The following is a 15,845-nucleotide window of genomic DNA, read 5'->3' as shown; positions in this document are numbered from 1 at the left end:
TAATTTATATTTTATTCCTTCCTAGTTAAATTTACCCTTTTTAATTTTTCATATTTATTTCCTATCTTATTCATAGCCTTTTCCTTTTTTGTTCTCTTTAGGTCACGAGCAGTTGTCCAAGCATTTCACTACATATCGTACTGTGTATGACTGTGTACGTGACAAATAAAATTTGAATTTGAATTTTGATTTGCATTAATATTTGAATTTCAAATAGAGAGTTGACATAAGGTGTACAGTGTAAACAGTGACGTGGGAAACAAAAGGCAGAAGTGCTTCAGAAAAATAAGTCTGACTTATAATAGTGACACGATTATAAATCAGACCCTCGTGCTTTAAACTTAGGCACAATTAACACAATTACCAGCTATAATTTGATTATAGCTTTTATGATTCTAACATGTACCATTTGATATTAAAGACATTCAAATATGCTCCAGAAGTTGTCAGTCTGCCGTGTGCTGCTACGTACATTAGCTAGAACTGGATTCTTTTTTCCTAATCTCTATGTTTACCCTGGAAGGTGTAGGTCAGAATTTTCATATTTTTAGTGGTATGAAGCACGTGCCAGTGCTCTTGTATCAGGACAATAGAACAGAATAAAGCAAGGAGCTGCAGGAAGGAGGCTATCAATTTTAATCTGTTTTTCTGCTTATTGCGCTATAAAGTCTACCCTTCAGTCATATCTCACCTTGTAACAGGACAAAACAATTTTATTCAGCTGTACAGTATAAAGGTGTCAAGTAAAGCTGCACAATATTACACAACATTAGATTTATGTCCAGTTGCACACATGTTCCTGTCCATACACACAAGGGAAAAAGTAACTCTGTCAAAATATGTTGAATATAAATATGAAAATACTGCAAATTACATGTTCTTACAGGATACAATTGTTCACACTCCAAAAACAAACAACAAGAGAAAGGCAGAACAAGCTGTAAATGCTGTCAGGTCTGTACAGGAGCTTCAAAAACCAAAGGTGAATGTGATCACCTGAGAAGTGTAGCTGGTAGAATATAAAGGATGGGTCTTTAAAGCATACTCAGCTCAATGAGGCGGCCTGCGAACACCGCTAATGTGCCAATTAGACACACAGCCATAAAGACACAAAGCAGAATGTGATCCAACACCATGGCCACAAACTTCCACTCTTCAGCAGCCTGAAAAAAAAAACATTAGAGAAAATGTATCAATTGCAGGACTCTAGATTGGATTTTAGCAACATATTAGGAAAAAAGTTTATTATAAGGATGGTTACACTGCTGGATTCCTCATCTGATTTCATGGTTTCTGCGATGTATTTAACCCCATCAATGGCACTGCGCACATCAGGATTCTTTGTGATGGGTGAGTAGTAGGGAACAGCAGAGGCCTGGTTTCCAGAGATATCTGAGATATCAAAATCAGCACCATAGATGGTTTTTATCTGCTTTTCCTTTCCCGGGCGTTTCATTGTTGAGAAGAACATGATGTTGGGAATGGTTTCAATAAAAACCTATCATGAAGGAGACGAAAAATGTGTCAGTGAGTGTACAATGCCAGAAAAGATGGATAAAGAAGAAAAAAAACATTTTAAGTCTGTTACCACTAGATGGCAATATAATGCAGGAGAAAAACTCAAGCTTGCCTCGCTTGAGCAAATCTACTCCTTTAGTTATTCAGCTCCACTATCAAAATGTAGTCTTTTGCTTTCTTGTGCTCACCTTGCGGACCCAGTTTGGCATTGTGTGAGTGCTCGGGGAGCGGTGGTGGGTGTTGATAACAATGACAGTGATGATGATGGATGCAATGACAAACACCATGGTGAAGAGCATGTACTTCCCAATGAGTGGTACAGCGCTAGAGGTAGACGGGATCAGCTCCACAATGACCAGCAGGAACACAGTCAGAGACAACAGGACAGAGATGCTGAGGGTCATCTTCTCACCTGGAAGACACCATTGTAACCATTCACTCTTTCTTAGTTTGTGTAAAAATCCGCATGAGGTATAGAAATTCAAACACAGTCAGCTGTGTAAATATTTCTGGTCATGTGACAATAGGGACTTACTAACCAAAGAACATAAAATTGGCTATTAAATTATTTCAGTTCAAATTCCATTTCGCAGTATGCAGTTTTGATCAGAACATGATACGTAGATGTTCATCTGATCTTTTTTTTCTCTTGTTTACTATTATTGACCTCTTCAGTAGTCTAAACATAATTCAAATAAAAAGAAAAAAGAAAGAAAATAACGTAATTACATTCTTAGGAACTACGATGGTAAATGTAGGACACCATGTTTATGCCATAACTAATCCCCGATACACTGAAGGGCTGATAACATGTTTAGACCATAACTTGACCTGAAAAACATGAAGGTATAGGTGCAAATGTCGTGCAGATTAAACTGCATGAACATGCAATCTTATTAAACTGCCACCAGGGAGGGCTGTTTCCTGAATTCCATCAACTAACTTTAATTTGAATTTATACAGCAGCACATTTGCATCGTTCACCCAAATAAGCAAATCAAATCCAAACAGTGATAGGCTACTTTTTTCCTCTTTCATAAAGCCAGGAGTATAAAGAGATTTTGACACCATTTCACATGAGTAAAATGTGAGACATGTTCTTTTTTTTTGGGTTTGTTTTTGTTGTTGCTCAGTAAGAGCATTTATCCCAGGGAGGGCATCTTTTTTGGCACTAGCATCTCCTCCTCCTGTCAGCAGCCATATCAGAAACAGGGATCAAGTGATGTATTATACATTAAAGCAAAGGCCTGCTTTCAGACATGACAGCACAGAGGGACTCTGGGTAATGAAGCAGACCGACACACTGGGAACATGGCCAGATGTGCACATAAGCTGTGCAGTTCCTGAAAAAGCCAGTGTAGAGACACTTTGGACTGACAGGCAGCATTTAAGGATTTTTCCAACACGGTTTCAGTTGATATCATAATAGGAAAGCCAAATAGTGGCCATGGTCTAATTTTGACAATTTTCATCATTTGCATATATGTACACATACACAAGAAACAGTAAAAGAGCTGGCTTTGTCTGAAGCTCAAGCAAATGTGCTTAAACAGATTTGAAAAACGTGATTAAATAACATTTTAAATGTTTCCTTTTCTAAACAGATTTTTTTTTAGGTGAAAATTGCAATTGTCTATGCAATTTTAAGGTTTTAAGGTTACTGAGGTTTTACAAGTACTAGTAGATGGAGTTTGTTACCTTTGGACATGTTATACATAGCTTAGCTTGTAGACTTCTAAGCTAGCTATCTGGCTGTTCCTTCCAGACATGAAAGTGGCATAAATCTTTCTGTCAGCCTCTTGAAAGGAAACAACATACCATTTTTCCAAAGAGGCTGAAGTATTGGCTCGCAGGTAATGATTCCCTTTGAAAATATTTGAAAAGCATACAACAAAAGCAAAGCTCGAGATAAATCTAGTACTATATTTGTCAAGATTGTGAGAAACTTCCTCAAGTATATTAATGTATATTAGTATATCAAATAAGAATTATGGTTTATATCTTTTTTAGTGAGAGGATGTGTTTAAAACTTTCTGTATATTATGATCTATGATAGATGTTTTATTGTTTGGTTTACATTTTTCAGTGTAAACATACCAGAATCCGTGGGAAGATAAAAGACAAGGCCAGTGAGGAAGGAAAAGAGCATGCACGGGATGATGACATTAACAATGAAGTACAGAGGAAGCCGCAGCATGAGGAAATGGTAGGTGATGTCCAGGTAGGGGGTGTCTTGGCAGCAGGCGTAGTACACCCAGTGCTTCCAGCCACGGAAATCCTTCATCACCCATTCTCCGCTTTCCATAAAGTGGCTCAGATCTGGGCGGTCACTGTCCTGTCAGGAAATATGAATATGATGATAATTATTCCTATTATGTAAATTTTCTAGAGAAATGTAAAGAAAGTTATAAAGAAAGTTAAATTAGTAAGCTTTAAATCTGCTTCCATTCTTTTCATCTGGTTGCAAAGAAAGTCAGATTGTAACAGTGTTTGTGAGAAAATAACCCTGCATTTGACTTGATAAATAATCTCATTAATTTATCATCCTGCTCGCTGGGTTTAAGTCTTTTTCAATGGTGGTGATGTGGTTAGCCCTGCTGCCTCACAGCAAGAAAATACCTGGTTCAGACTCTCACTTGTGCTCTCTCTGTGGAGTTTGCATGCTCTTCTTGTACCTGAATGGGTTATTTCCAGGTTCTCCATCCAATCACAAGCTTGGTTAATTAGAGATTCTAGATTAGCCATGGAAAAGAGGTTCTTTAGGGAGGTATTAAATAAAGAACCCTATGAATGCATTATTAAGTACATTTAACTGATTGCTTCGAGTGGTCAGTGGAAGCTGATAAAGCCTAGAAAATTACTATATAGATGTCGATTCATTTCCAGTTGAATTCTTAAAATATGGGTGCTAGATATAGCGAAGAGATTAAGACATGGCTGTGATTGACAAGTGGCTATAATGTGGGCATACAGATTAAGCACCTTCTTAGTCTGTTGCATCTTAGCCTATTCAGTATTTTGTTGAAGTAAAAAACTAACAGACTGATTGTTTCAGTTTGTTCATTTTAATTTAAGCTTGTATTTGTATCATGTGCACTTTGCTAACCAAGCTAGTTAGCTAGTGCTAGCTGATTAACGCCACACTCTTGTCCAAGTAGTACATCTGGTTTCTTAAGCAAAGCATGGTTAAAGTCAGAAATTGAGGCTTTAAAACAGCAGTTAATAATTTAATGGCTGATGTAATAGTCACTCTGTCAATCCTTTATATGCAATTCATGACTTTTCCTCAAATTTAGTTGGCTAAAACTGTAGTTGTCTACAAGCTTATCAGAAAGACTAGAAGGGGAACTTCTTGTCTAGCCCTTGCCAGTGTAAATAAAGGAAACGAAATTATTTACATGTTGCAACACCGTTTTAGTGTATGTATAAATGACAGCTTGAGTTCTTGTGTCAATTAATAATTTTGTCTTTAATTCATGCAAAACAGAAGTTATCATTTGTCATTATTTTGTAGGTTTTGTGTACACTTTTGTTTTTTTTGGACTGAGGCAGACTAGTTGAGAGTGGCATAAATCTCCTCAACTAACTTTAAGAAACAGCCTGTGAATGGGGTAATATGTATTACGGGATTGATGACGACCAAGTTCCCATCGTAGGTCCAGGTACCCAGCTTCATGCTGCAGTTCTGGAGGTCGAAGGGGAAATGCAACACAATAATTTCACAGTAGCTTTTGAAGATGGCGGGTGGGTTCCATGTGATCATCCCAGTGTACTCCAGCAGCACTTTGGTCTCATGAACAATGGCAAAGTCACCGTCGGCACTGCGGGTACAGACAAGCACAGGCGGCATCAACACAGGAGATAATAAGTTAAATGTTCACGCTGGGGGACATCAGCACTTGAGGACAGGGTGCGGTTGGCACAAGTTGTTGTGGCAGCAGAGCTGGTTGTCAAGGGAAAAAAACAGCAGTGTGTCAATGCAGCATATGGCACGGGGGGGGGGGGGGGGGGGGGGGAATCTGCTATACAGAGGCCAAATTTAGCACAATGAAATCCAAGCTATCACGCACTACATGCTGCAAGTATAGAAATGTGTGATCCAAAATATCACTAATGAGTGTGCTGATTGTTTTCTTGCAGTCAGAATTTTCAGGTCAAGTATAATTTTATTAAGGAAATTGTTTTAGGAAAAAAAAAATATATGTATACCTGGCATTGGTCAGTTATAGCTTGAATACGTACTTGTTGTAAAGAACCAGATCAGGACGCCAAATGTCCCTGGAAGGTACTCTGATCTTTTTGATGCCACCATAATCCTCTGGGTTCCACTGCAAGTTCACATCTTTCCATTTCTGAAATACAGAGAGGGACAGCCAGGACAATAGTTTATACTTCAAAAATAGCAGCCAGTATAAATGGTTCGTTTAGTGGAAAAAACAGAAAACATCACAAAAGCTGTTAATGAGTGAAAATTCTGATCATCATGCTGAAAGTGGACACAATGATGGTGAAGCAAGCCTGAAGTAATGAGGGACAAAGTATTTTGCACAATGCTTGGAGGACAACAAACTATCTTGAAGTAATCAGTAATGAATCAATAGTTACTGTTCTGTGATTTTTGGTGTTTGGATCATAGTTTATCATAAACTACTTAGAAAAGTGTGAGTTAATTATAGACCAAACATAATGATGATTTGTCATTTCTCAGGCAGTTCTCGTGGGAATGATTGCTGTCTACTTTTGAGGTTTTGCAGACATGTGATCACTAACCATATGATGTTAACCAGTCTTTTCGGATGTGCGACAATCAAACATTGTAGGAACAGGTGAATAAAGCTCTAGTCGCACAGGCCTATAGACTGGTCAGTGAACAGGCTATAGGGAACCTGTCCTGAGGGGAAAATTTATATTCCCCAATTGGTTGTTAGTGGTTAGTGGTCAGCAGCCCTACAGACCATCGGTGTCCCTGTGGCGACCCTGTGTCGGTAGGGAAAAATCCCAGCCAGCTGGGAAAAACCTCCTTGTATTGGCTTTGGTAGCTAAAATATAGCTGTGGTCCTGGTTTGAAAGGAAGTGATGGATTTGCCCTAACCCTGTCCAGCTACTAGAGGTAGATGGGTCTATCAAAATACCCATAGTATTGATACCAATGCTGGTTATGGTACTGCATCGATACTAGTCTGACAGGATCAATACTTTGTTTCTTATATGGTCAGTATGTAGCCCATTGTCCTGGGTTAATTCATTATTTTTTGGAAACAAAAAAATATAATTTACCCCAAACAAGTACCATAATTTAAACAACAGAAACTGATCCAAAGGGTTTTAGAGACAGGCACATTTATATTCCAATTCTCCAAAAGAATCAGATTGATACCAAAATTTGCAGTGTTGTAGAGGAGTACCAGCTACTCTGTGTTTCATTGTGTTTCTTCAAGCTGACAGCATATAATAATTCGAATTCAGATTTTTTTGGTTAATCTGTCTTTTTTGAACAATACTAGAGGAAGTAATAGTATAAAATATAAAATAGTATCCTGGGTATTTGGCAAAAATCACCTACCAATGAATTAAAGGAAGAATTTTTATCAAAACAAAGTCAGTGCAGGATAATATTAGACTGAGTTTGGCCTTTTTGTCAATGCCAGAAGTGACTATAGAGGAATACCTTCCTTCTCCTTCATACACGACAACACAACAAAAAATTAACAAACCTGTTTCAGTCGCACATTGCTGGTGACAATCTGGTTAACCTCATCCTGTGGATCCAAAAATGTGTTGTGTTACTCATACAGAGATTAGCATTGTGTGACAACAGTGAATCTTATGACAGGTGATATACTGCGAACTAAGACCTCACCACACTGATGAGCTGAATGAGCTGAAGACCGACAGTAACGTTTACTTTGTCCTTGAAATGACTGACAGGACGGACAACCTTATTGTAACCAGTGAAAAGGGTTTTAAATAGAAGTGTTTCTTCCAAGGAGCCCCAGGCCGTGCCTGAAACAGACAACATAGTTGCTTTGTGATGAGTTACGTCTGGAGTCATTTAAACAGTGACACCACTCTTGGTAGCTCTCCTTGAGTGCTGGAAAATCAGATGGTTTTTAAGAACACCTGACACTTAGGGTGACTTAAATTAATGTGACTGGAAAACAGACGTGATAATGTGTAGTATCTATAGTATGTGTGCTGCATAACTCTTAATGTGCTGACATGAAATTTTACAATGTAAAATAGACTTTTACTTGATATATAAATAAAACGTATACATGCAGACTGTAAAAAGAAAGTATACCTTTTAGTTCTAAGGGTTTTAAGGGTTTTTGTATCTGGACATTATTATTTTTTCCTTAGCAGGACTTGAAGTTATTTAAATATTACCTCAGATGAACTACAGACATGAAAAAATATACTGTTCTGTTATTTATTTAACAAAAGTTGAGTAAAAATGCAAAATTTGTGAGTAAAAAACTAATTATACTATGACTGGTTTCATAGGAATTAAAAGGATAGGTAGCAGCCAGGTGCTGCTAGTAAAATGCAGTTGGTTAACTAATCATCAGCAAGTGTGAGCACCTTTATAAAAGCAGAAGTTTGGGCATTTTGCTGTTCTGGGACATTCAAGTGTGTTTTAATAGAATGCTAAGGAGCAAAAATCAGCACTGGATTAAGGAATTGCAAAGGAATTGTTGTTGCCCATCAATCTGGGAGAGGTTATAAGGCCCATGCCAATCATCCATCATTTAACCCTGGAGAACCCATGGGGTCAAATTTGACCCCATGGTTTCCCTAGAAAACCAATGGGGTCGGCTCTGACCCCATGGGTTCTCCAGGGTTAATAGTGAGAAAGATTGTTTGCAAGTGGAAAACCAATCTTCCCATGAGTTGATGTCCCAGCAAAATCATCCCAAAGTTAGACTTTGCAATGCACAGAGAGCTCTACTGGCCTGTGCACGTTCAATTTCATTTTCAAGTTCACAACAGTACAAATTAACAGTTGCTTGTTTGGAAGGTTTGCCAGGAGGGAAGAAAAGGAACATGACAGCAGAGCCAAGGTTTGCAGAGTTGCATCTGAACAAACTACAAGACCTCTGGGACAACATAGAAGACTAGTGTGGAGATGTCTGGCAGTAATGCACGGCATCACACTGAGCGAAAACTAAACACAGCATATCAGCACAAACATCCTCCAACTGTTAAATACAATGGTGGAGTGGTGAGGAGGTGAGGACAGGCTCTGGACAACTCGGGCACTGAATCTTCGATATTACTTAATTTTTTTACGCACTGCTTCTGCATTTTGGCTTCGTTTTTGTCAATATATTTGTGTCCTGGAGACATAGGGACTGCCTGTAGTGTAAACACAACAAACAGTGTGTATGTGCAGAGAGTTTAATTTTGGCAACACTTCATTGAAACATGTGATGGCTCCACTGTGTGGGTTGTTAACAGAGATATTCTTTTTCCATTTTCCATTACGCATCTGTCACAAGCCAAAGCAGGACCTCCTTTCGTTTCCCTTGACCTTGAAATGAAGGCCATTTTACAGCAACATGTAGTTTGAATGCTTGAATGATTCTCGGGACATTCAACACAGTAAACTAAGGAATTGCCTGTCTATAATTATGCAGATGACTTCATGTGGTGACAGGCAGATGAAGGGTTGAAACGCAGAAGAAAAAGCCTCACTGTACTTGGCCTCGCAAGAGAGCCAGTTTGTACAAAGCTTAAATTTGCTCATTAGTTGTGTTCTGTGAATTGGATCAGTTTACACTGACCTCAGAGAAGTTTCTGTAAATATAATTAATGAGGAATTTATTTGTATTTTTATTTATGTATAATTATAACTGATGTCTGAAACATTTAATTAATGTAAAAAAGGCGAGTACACTATGTCAAAAGTTATCAAGCACACATTAGTTTAGAACAATTTCTTACCTGTTAGGGTGACTAGATGAAAAATAAAAATCACAACATTCATTGTCGCGAGTAAACTCAGGCATCCAAACTAAGATCCATCTTCGACACGCTGCCTGTCGATGACTCGAGAATTAAAACGCATTGAACCACGTAAAAGATTCTTTTAGCGCTGGCAAATGACTTACTGTACAACCTTCAAGCTCTCCACTGGCAGCCTGGTTGTTATTGTGGCACAGTGGATGTGAGAGACTGCCTGCCAACGCTTGTTATTTGAGAGGGACACAACATATAAGATCAACATTCCACAGTAATCCACCCCTGAAATATCGCATCATGAACTTGGCCACACACAACCTCTAGGTGCAAAGACACGGAGCATGCTTGCTCTGTGCGTTTTCTCTTTCTAATAATCTGTTATTGAAGCTTTGAAATCCTTATCTACAGACCTGTGTAAATCAAAATGATGTCTCCACACTGATAAATCTGTCTTTATGAGTTTGTGCCACAGGACAAAAAAAAAAACAAAAACAAAAATTCAAGTGTGACAGATGATTTTAATTGGTTCAACATTACAAGATGTTTCTTTTAATTTTTTTTAAGTGATCTTTAGCAATCGTTCTCCAGTTTTTCTTTTGGACATTGTTTGGTTTTTCGCTCATTTTTAATCCATTCCTTGCACGTGACCATTCTTAGAAAAATGCTTTTGTTTGGTTGTTAAGCCATTTAACACTGACCTGTGTATTAATCCAGCATATAAAAAGCACCTAACAAAACGGATGTTTTTGTGTCTACTCATCACAGAACCCATTTTAAATAGTATCTTTAGCTACGTTATTTCAAGCAGCCTGTCACAAAACACATAATATGTTCCCATTTCTTTAACTGAATCTCCAAAAGGTAACGTCCGAAGAGCTGACAACTTGGCATATCTATTGTGAGCAGAATCAACTTTCTGGGATTTCCTTACCTGGATGATTGAACATGCATCAAGATACAATGGAACACCATTCATCATAGACTGGCCTCCCCAGAGCCCAAATGTCAACACTATTGAAGCAGTGTGGGATCATGTTGATAGTGAATGGAACAAAAGGCAGACAGCATCCAAAGAGGAGCTTTAAATGTCTTACAAGGAGAAATGTCTTACAACTATTCCTGAAGGCTACTTAAGGAAACTAGAAAGTGCATTTTCTGAAGAAACTGCAGTGTGAATGCTTGAATCTGAATGTATGCACTGAAATGAATTAATTGCTGAATTTTGAGTTAAAAATATTGAATGAAATTAAAAAAAAAATCAAAAAATCAAATTTAACCTGAAAACAAAGGTGCTGAACTGCTAAAAGCTGAAGGTTACACAGAAGAAGAAGTTGGAAAAAAGCTGAAAATGTTTTAAATGTAAATTAGAAAACCCTAAGAAATGAGAAAAGAACATTTAGAGTCAGAAAACATCTGAATGAATATTAAAAGGTCATATTCTTTGAATCACTGAATGAAGAAAATGTGATCCCTCCACTTTGATCCACACGGTTTAAAAAGTTTAAATGCCTGAGCTTTGAAAGACACGGTGTTGGAAAGAGAACAATAATGGCGACAATTTGAGGGTAAAATGATGGCTGTAACACTGTGGACACAGCAACAGTTGAAAGAGAAGTGTTTAAGATGAATCTTGGCACAGTGGCAGGCAGAGCTCGTTAAGCAGGCAGGTGTGAGCCTGGTTGCTATAGTGACCGCACCCAATGGCTCCATACACACGTACACAGACATGCGCCTCACTTTTGCTGCTTAAAATGAACAGAAAAGTCAGGCCGAAACAAATCGTTCCCAAATGAAAAGTAAAAGTCGTATTGACAAAATTCTTTCACCGTGAGCGACAGCAGCTTCTAGTCTACTGAATTCTCAGTTTTCATGCCTGTGGAGTTTATTATATGGACATGGTGACAGTGGAAAGACACCATGCTCTTCTGATTTTCAAACCAACCTTCTGAGCGATTTTAACATTAGAGTCTATGGAAGAGTTGGAGGGAGGAGGCTGTGCATTGGTGACATTTATGAAAGAACCATAACACCTAGTACAATAGTAAACACATTGGATGAAAGAGGACAGCGATGGCTACATTTTGAGGGTAAAATCATACCTGTAGAGCAAACGCTGCGGACACAGCAGCAGTTTTAAAAAAGATTTTAAGATTAATTTTTTTGCTCCTCTCACTCTAGCAGTTGAGCTGCCTCACTCTAGCCCCAACATTCCGTCCCATACACACCCATTATAAACTCTGAAACGGGTGAAAAAACATCATGAAACTTAAACTGGAACTGAAGAAAAAGTATAATAGATATTGAAAAGATAAATACAAGTTGAATAGTTGAATGTCTTGTCTTCGTTTTAAAGTTTGAATGGTGGCTCTATGTCAATGTATGTGGAAGTAGATACAGTTTAAAGAGGATGAAGTTGAATGAGAATTTGAAGGGTCTCCCCATTGAAATACATTATAAATTTTTGTTGAAAAAAGTTGAATAAAATTAAAAATATAAATGTTAAAAATGAGAAAAATAGAAGCAATGTTGTCCAAAAGAATAGGAATCTAACGGTGTTTGAATGGTTTTTCTAAGTTGAACGGTTTTGAAGGAGTTGGCTTTCAAAAAACGTACGGAATAGATAATAATAATAAAATATAATAATAAAGATTAGAAGAACAATACTGTGAATGCTTTTCAAGCATTCACACTAATTACAAGATGGCTTGCCTCAGAGAGTCCAGGCTATGTTGTGGTCATGCTATATGGTATGTTTCCATTTATGTTTGCATATTTTTCATACAACACCACTGTACATATTTTCTATTTTGATAGAAAAATATGAAGAAATTAGGGGTAACTAATTATTATGCGTACATTTTCAATGTTGCTTTTTTCTGAAGACTTGAGCAAAATGGTCATTGCAAGAAACCATTTAGTATGAGTAAAAGTTTCAGGACACATGAGGCAATGCTAAGTGGTGGCCAGGGGTGGCTAGTGCCACAAAAGACTAAATATGGCCACCACTCAGAATAAAGTGCTGCTGGAGGGGTTAAAGTCATCAAACTTACAAAAGTTACATCCAGTTACTTGCATTTTTCCCACAGAGCTTTTTTGCAGAGCCAGAGCTCTATTACTGTTGTTGCCATGCAGACACATTGTCATTGTCTTTATACTCCTTTGAGTAAAATGATTAGCCTTCGGTACCACCACAAAATATGTGGTGATCTCAGCTTGTCACCCCTATAGAAAAGCATTTTTGGACCTGCCCCTGCCAGAAACACCTTCAGAATGGATCACGTTGTGAGACTGCTTTGTTTAAAGCTTTGTCAATCCACACCGTGTCCTTTCTAGAGGGCAGGTGTTACACCCACGCATTTCTTTCTTGCTGTGCACTGCCCCATCCTGTCGGGCCAGTGGTGGGTCAAGCAACTCAATTTCCTCACATATCTACTCCGTTCAATCAGCCAACCACTGAACCACGAGCCTCATTCATCTCACTTAGGAACAAATGAGCATTTTGGCAATATCTGAATTAACAGAGATTCTTCTCAACCCTCCCCCTTTGCTCTCCCACTAGCCACTCAGGTCATTTGAATTTGCACCGTGTTAGCACCGCTTTGCCTTTCTCCAAGTCTGTCATGTAATGCAGGACAAGCCTTCATTGTATCTGCTCAGTCAGCCTTGTCTCAGTCGGACACTTCTGGTGCACTGTCCAGCTTTGAAGCCTCACAGTGCGAGTTGCGTGTTTACATCTGCTCTGTGAGTGATTAAATATTCAGCGAATACAAATAAAAGCACCTATGTAATACCTGCAGGTGGTGGATGAACAGTGGACACCATATTGAATGGTTATGGTTTGATGAACATTAAGAGGATTAGAAATTACAAAGAAAACATTGTGCTTTGTTACAAATTGTGGCAACGTAAATGTAGAAACACTGACTCATATTTTGCATACACATGATTTTTAATTCAATATGTACTACTCCTGTTTCCATATATTATTGTTATGTGTTAATATTTAAGCTTTTACGAGTGAAAATTTGTGTGCATTTGGAAAGCGTATAAATTAAACCACAGAAACAGTCACAGTGCTATAATGTCAAGCATTAGCCTCTAATTAAAAGGATAAGCATTGCCATTTCAAATTCTGCACTTATATTTCAGCACTTGTAAATGTATTCAGGTCAGCGTTCAGCAGGGAAGGAAGCATTGCCATTCAGCAGTTAAGAGAGAAAGGTCAGTTATCTCATGGATCACAGCCTTTCAGATTTCTCATGCTGTGAATAATGCACATCCAGTGCACAATACATTTGGCAGACGCTGATCTAGCATGGTGTTATCACCACATCTGACTGAGTGATAGAAAACTTGATAGCTTTATTTGTGCGGCTTACCCTCATTCACAGTACTATGATATATTTAAAATGGCTGATAATGGTGGGGGGGCACTAAACGGTTGGATGAAAATCCAATTTTGCCACACTATCACCGGAGACAAGTCTGAATTTAGCTTACATTAACTCAATGTGATGTGGCCATAACACCGGAGTGATTAAATGTCAAGCAGTGATTGCTTCTCAAATGCTTAGTGGTGAAATTTGAGGCACAAAGACCTAAATGGAGGGAAAGGCTGGAAATGAAGCTGCAGACAACATAGAAAACAATACTACAGTCTGAACGTTCACGTGTCCAAGGCTAGAGGGAAAACACTATTTAAAATCGCGTGGAATAAACACGCTATCCAAACAACTTAAATTTATTCTCTGCACCGTGCATGACTGGTTCTTGGAAATTGCATGGAAGGACATAACCTGTGGGTAATTAAACTCAAAATCCACAAATTTCACGTGACATTGTTTGCACATATATCCAGTAATTAACAACCTCCCCAGAGTGCAGTGGTGCTGCCGCAGGTAATGTGGGTTTGGTTTTAATTCCTCAGTGAATCTGTGTGACTGATGGGATGTTACAGGGATTTCTGTAAAGTCATGTGACACGTGACATGTGCGCTTTTAGGCACAACCCGTCATCATGAATATGCAGAATGAAAGAGTGTCAGGGTCATCACTGCAGCCCCTCCATGTCTAGTATATATTTCCTCTTCTTTATTTAATGCACAAGACTAGCTATTGTATGTTTTCTTACTATGAACAACAAATCTCTTAATAAAAAACAGCAACGTGTCTGTACTTAATAGTTTTCTTTCCATATCTATAGCACAGCCCCAGTGCAGCAACTATAGAAGTATAACGTTCCCAGATTGAGGTAGATATTCGGGCCAAATATAACCCACATCTGCAGTTGTTCTAAAGGCCATATTAAGCCTTGGCTTACAGTGTTGACTAAGGATGAATGTTGCTGCCCCAACCTGAGCAACAAGTTCACTTTATATGAGCCAGATGTCAGGTGTGCTGTCACATATGTTCCCCATCTGGTCTTCATAGCACTTCCTGTATCCCATATCAAAGCTGAGCCACTTCAAGGCACTTCATTTGCTGATGTTGTGCCACAACTACACAAAAATAGATCAAAATATGTAAGCTATGGAGACTGTACAAAAATTTAATTGTTCAGCGATGGACTATGGGGAGAGTCATAAGGAAGTATGGCTGAACAAAGTGATTTCACAGGCAGTACAGGCATTACACCAACATTACTTAAGAAATCAATAGTGTAAGTCACGGTGAAAAATGAAAGTAAATTCATGCTTTTTTTAAAAATTGTCAGTGAAATAAAGGAACTTCTAATGCGAAAAAGTGACAAATGGCTAAAATAATGCCCAACCCCTGCTGCGGATCTCCTTTGTTCTGCAGGGTGAGAACTCAGACTTCTAGCCCTTTTTCACTAGTACCCACTCGGCTCGGCTCGGCTTGACTCAGTTTTTAGGCTTTTAACTGCTCAGTTAGGGTTCCAAGAGGCTTTAATGACTAGTTGGGACATTTCCCCTGAAAGACAGTATAAAGGCAAAGGTGAGCAGATATGTATGTATGTGGTTTGTAAAATGTTACCCATACATTTGCCCAGACAGTGGCGGTCCTAGCCTGTTTGGCGCCCTGTGCGAACACTCCCTCTGTCCCCCCCCCCCCCCCAACACACACACACACACACACACACACATATATGTAGAGAGAGAGAGTATGCATAGTATGCAAATGGCTACCAGACAGCCATCATAATGCATCATACAATGAGAAGAGGACAAATCAACAATTGACAATGACTAATTAATATTAAAATCTGCCACAAGCAGCAGGCGCACCTCGCAAACGGAGGGCGCCCTTACTACCAGCAAATGGGCGACAGAAAGCCAATCGGTGCCTATGCGATTCCCAATATGTGCTGGCATGATGTCGGGGCAGCATGAGTACAAGTAATTTGTT

General features: G+C 38.6%; 1 protein-coding gene across 1 annotated transcript; it reads right to left on the bottom strand.

Moving 5' to 3' along the window:
• Positions 1-613: 613 nt before the first annotated feature.
• On the bottom strand, positions 614-9,701 carry LOC113008296 (acetylcholine receptor subunit alpha). The gene is made up of 9 exons (XM_026145620.1): positions 9,463-9,701; positions 7,379-7,521; positions 7,233-7,277; positions 5,761-5,870; positions 5,144-5,339; positions 3,616-3,853; positions 1,707-1,930; positions 1,262-1,498; positions 614-1,163 (listed from the first exon to the last, which is right to left on the bottom strand). Exons 1-9 carry the CDS (start codon positions 9,503-9,505, stop codon positions 1,035-1,037), a joined length of 1,365 nt encoding a protein of 454 aa, XP_026001405.1. The 5' UTR covers positions 9,506-9,701; the 3' UTR covers positions 614-1,034.
• Between the last annotated feature and the right edge of the window lie 6,144 nt (positions 9,702-15,845).

Source organism: Astatotilapia calliptera, chromosome 16 (assembly GCF_900246225.1).
Source record: "Astatotilapia calliptera chromosome 16, fAstCal1.2, whole genome shotgun sequence".
Lineage (NCBI taxonomy): Eukaryota > Metazoa > Chordata > Actinopteri > Cichliformes > Cichlidae > Astatotilapia > Astatotilapia calliptera.
The sequence above is the reverse complement of the archived record's forward strand: the minus strand, read 5'-3'. Positions and strand labels throughout refer to the sequence as shown.

Excerpts from the sequence above, each read along its gene's own strand:
- LOC113008296 (XM_026145620.1), bottom strand. The coding sequence starts at position 9,505 with ATGAATGTTGTGATTTTTATTTTTCATCTAGTCACCCTAACAG. Across the intron at positions 7,278-7,378 it reads TCATTCAGCTCATCAGTGTG|GATGAGGTTAACCAGATTGT; the intron begins GTGAGGTCTTAG and ends TTGGATCCACAG. Across the intron at positions 1,931-3,615 it reads TTATCTTCCCACGGATTCTG|GTGAGAAGATGACCCTCAGC; the intron begins GTATGTTTACAC and ends GGTGTCTTCCAG.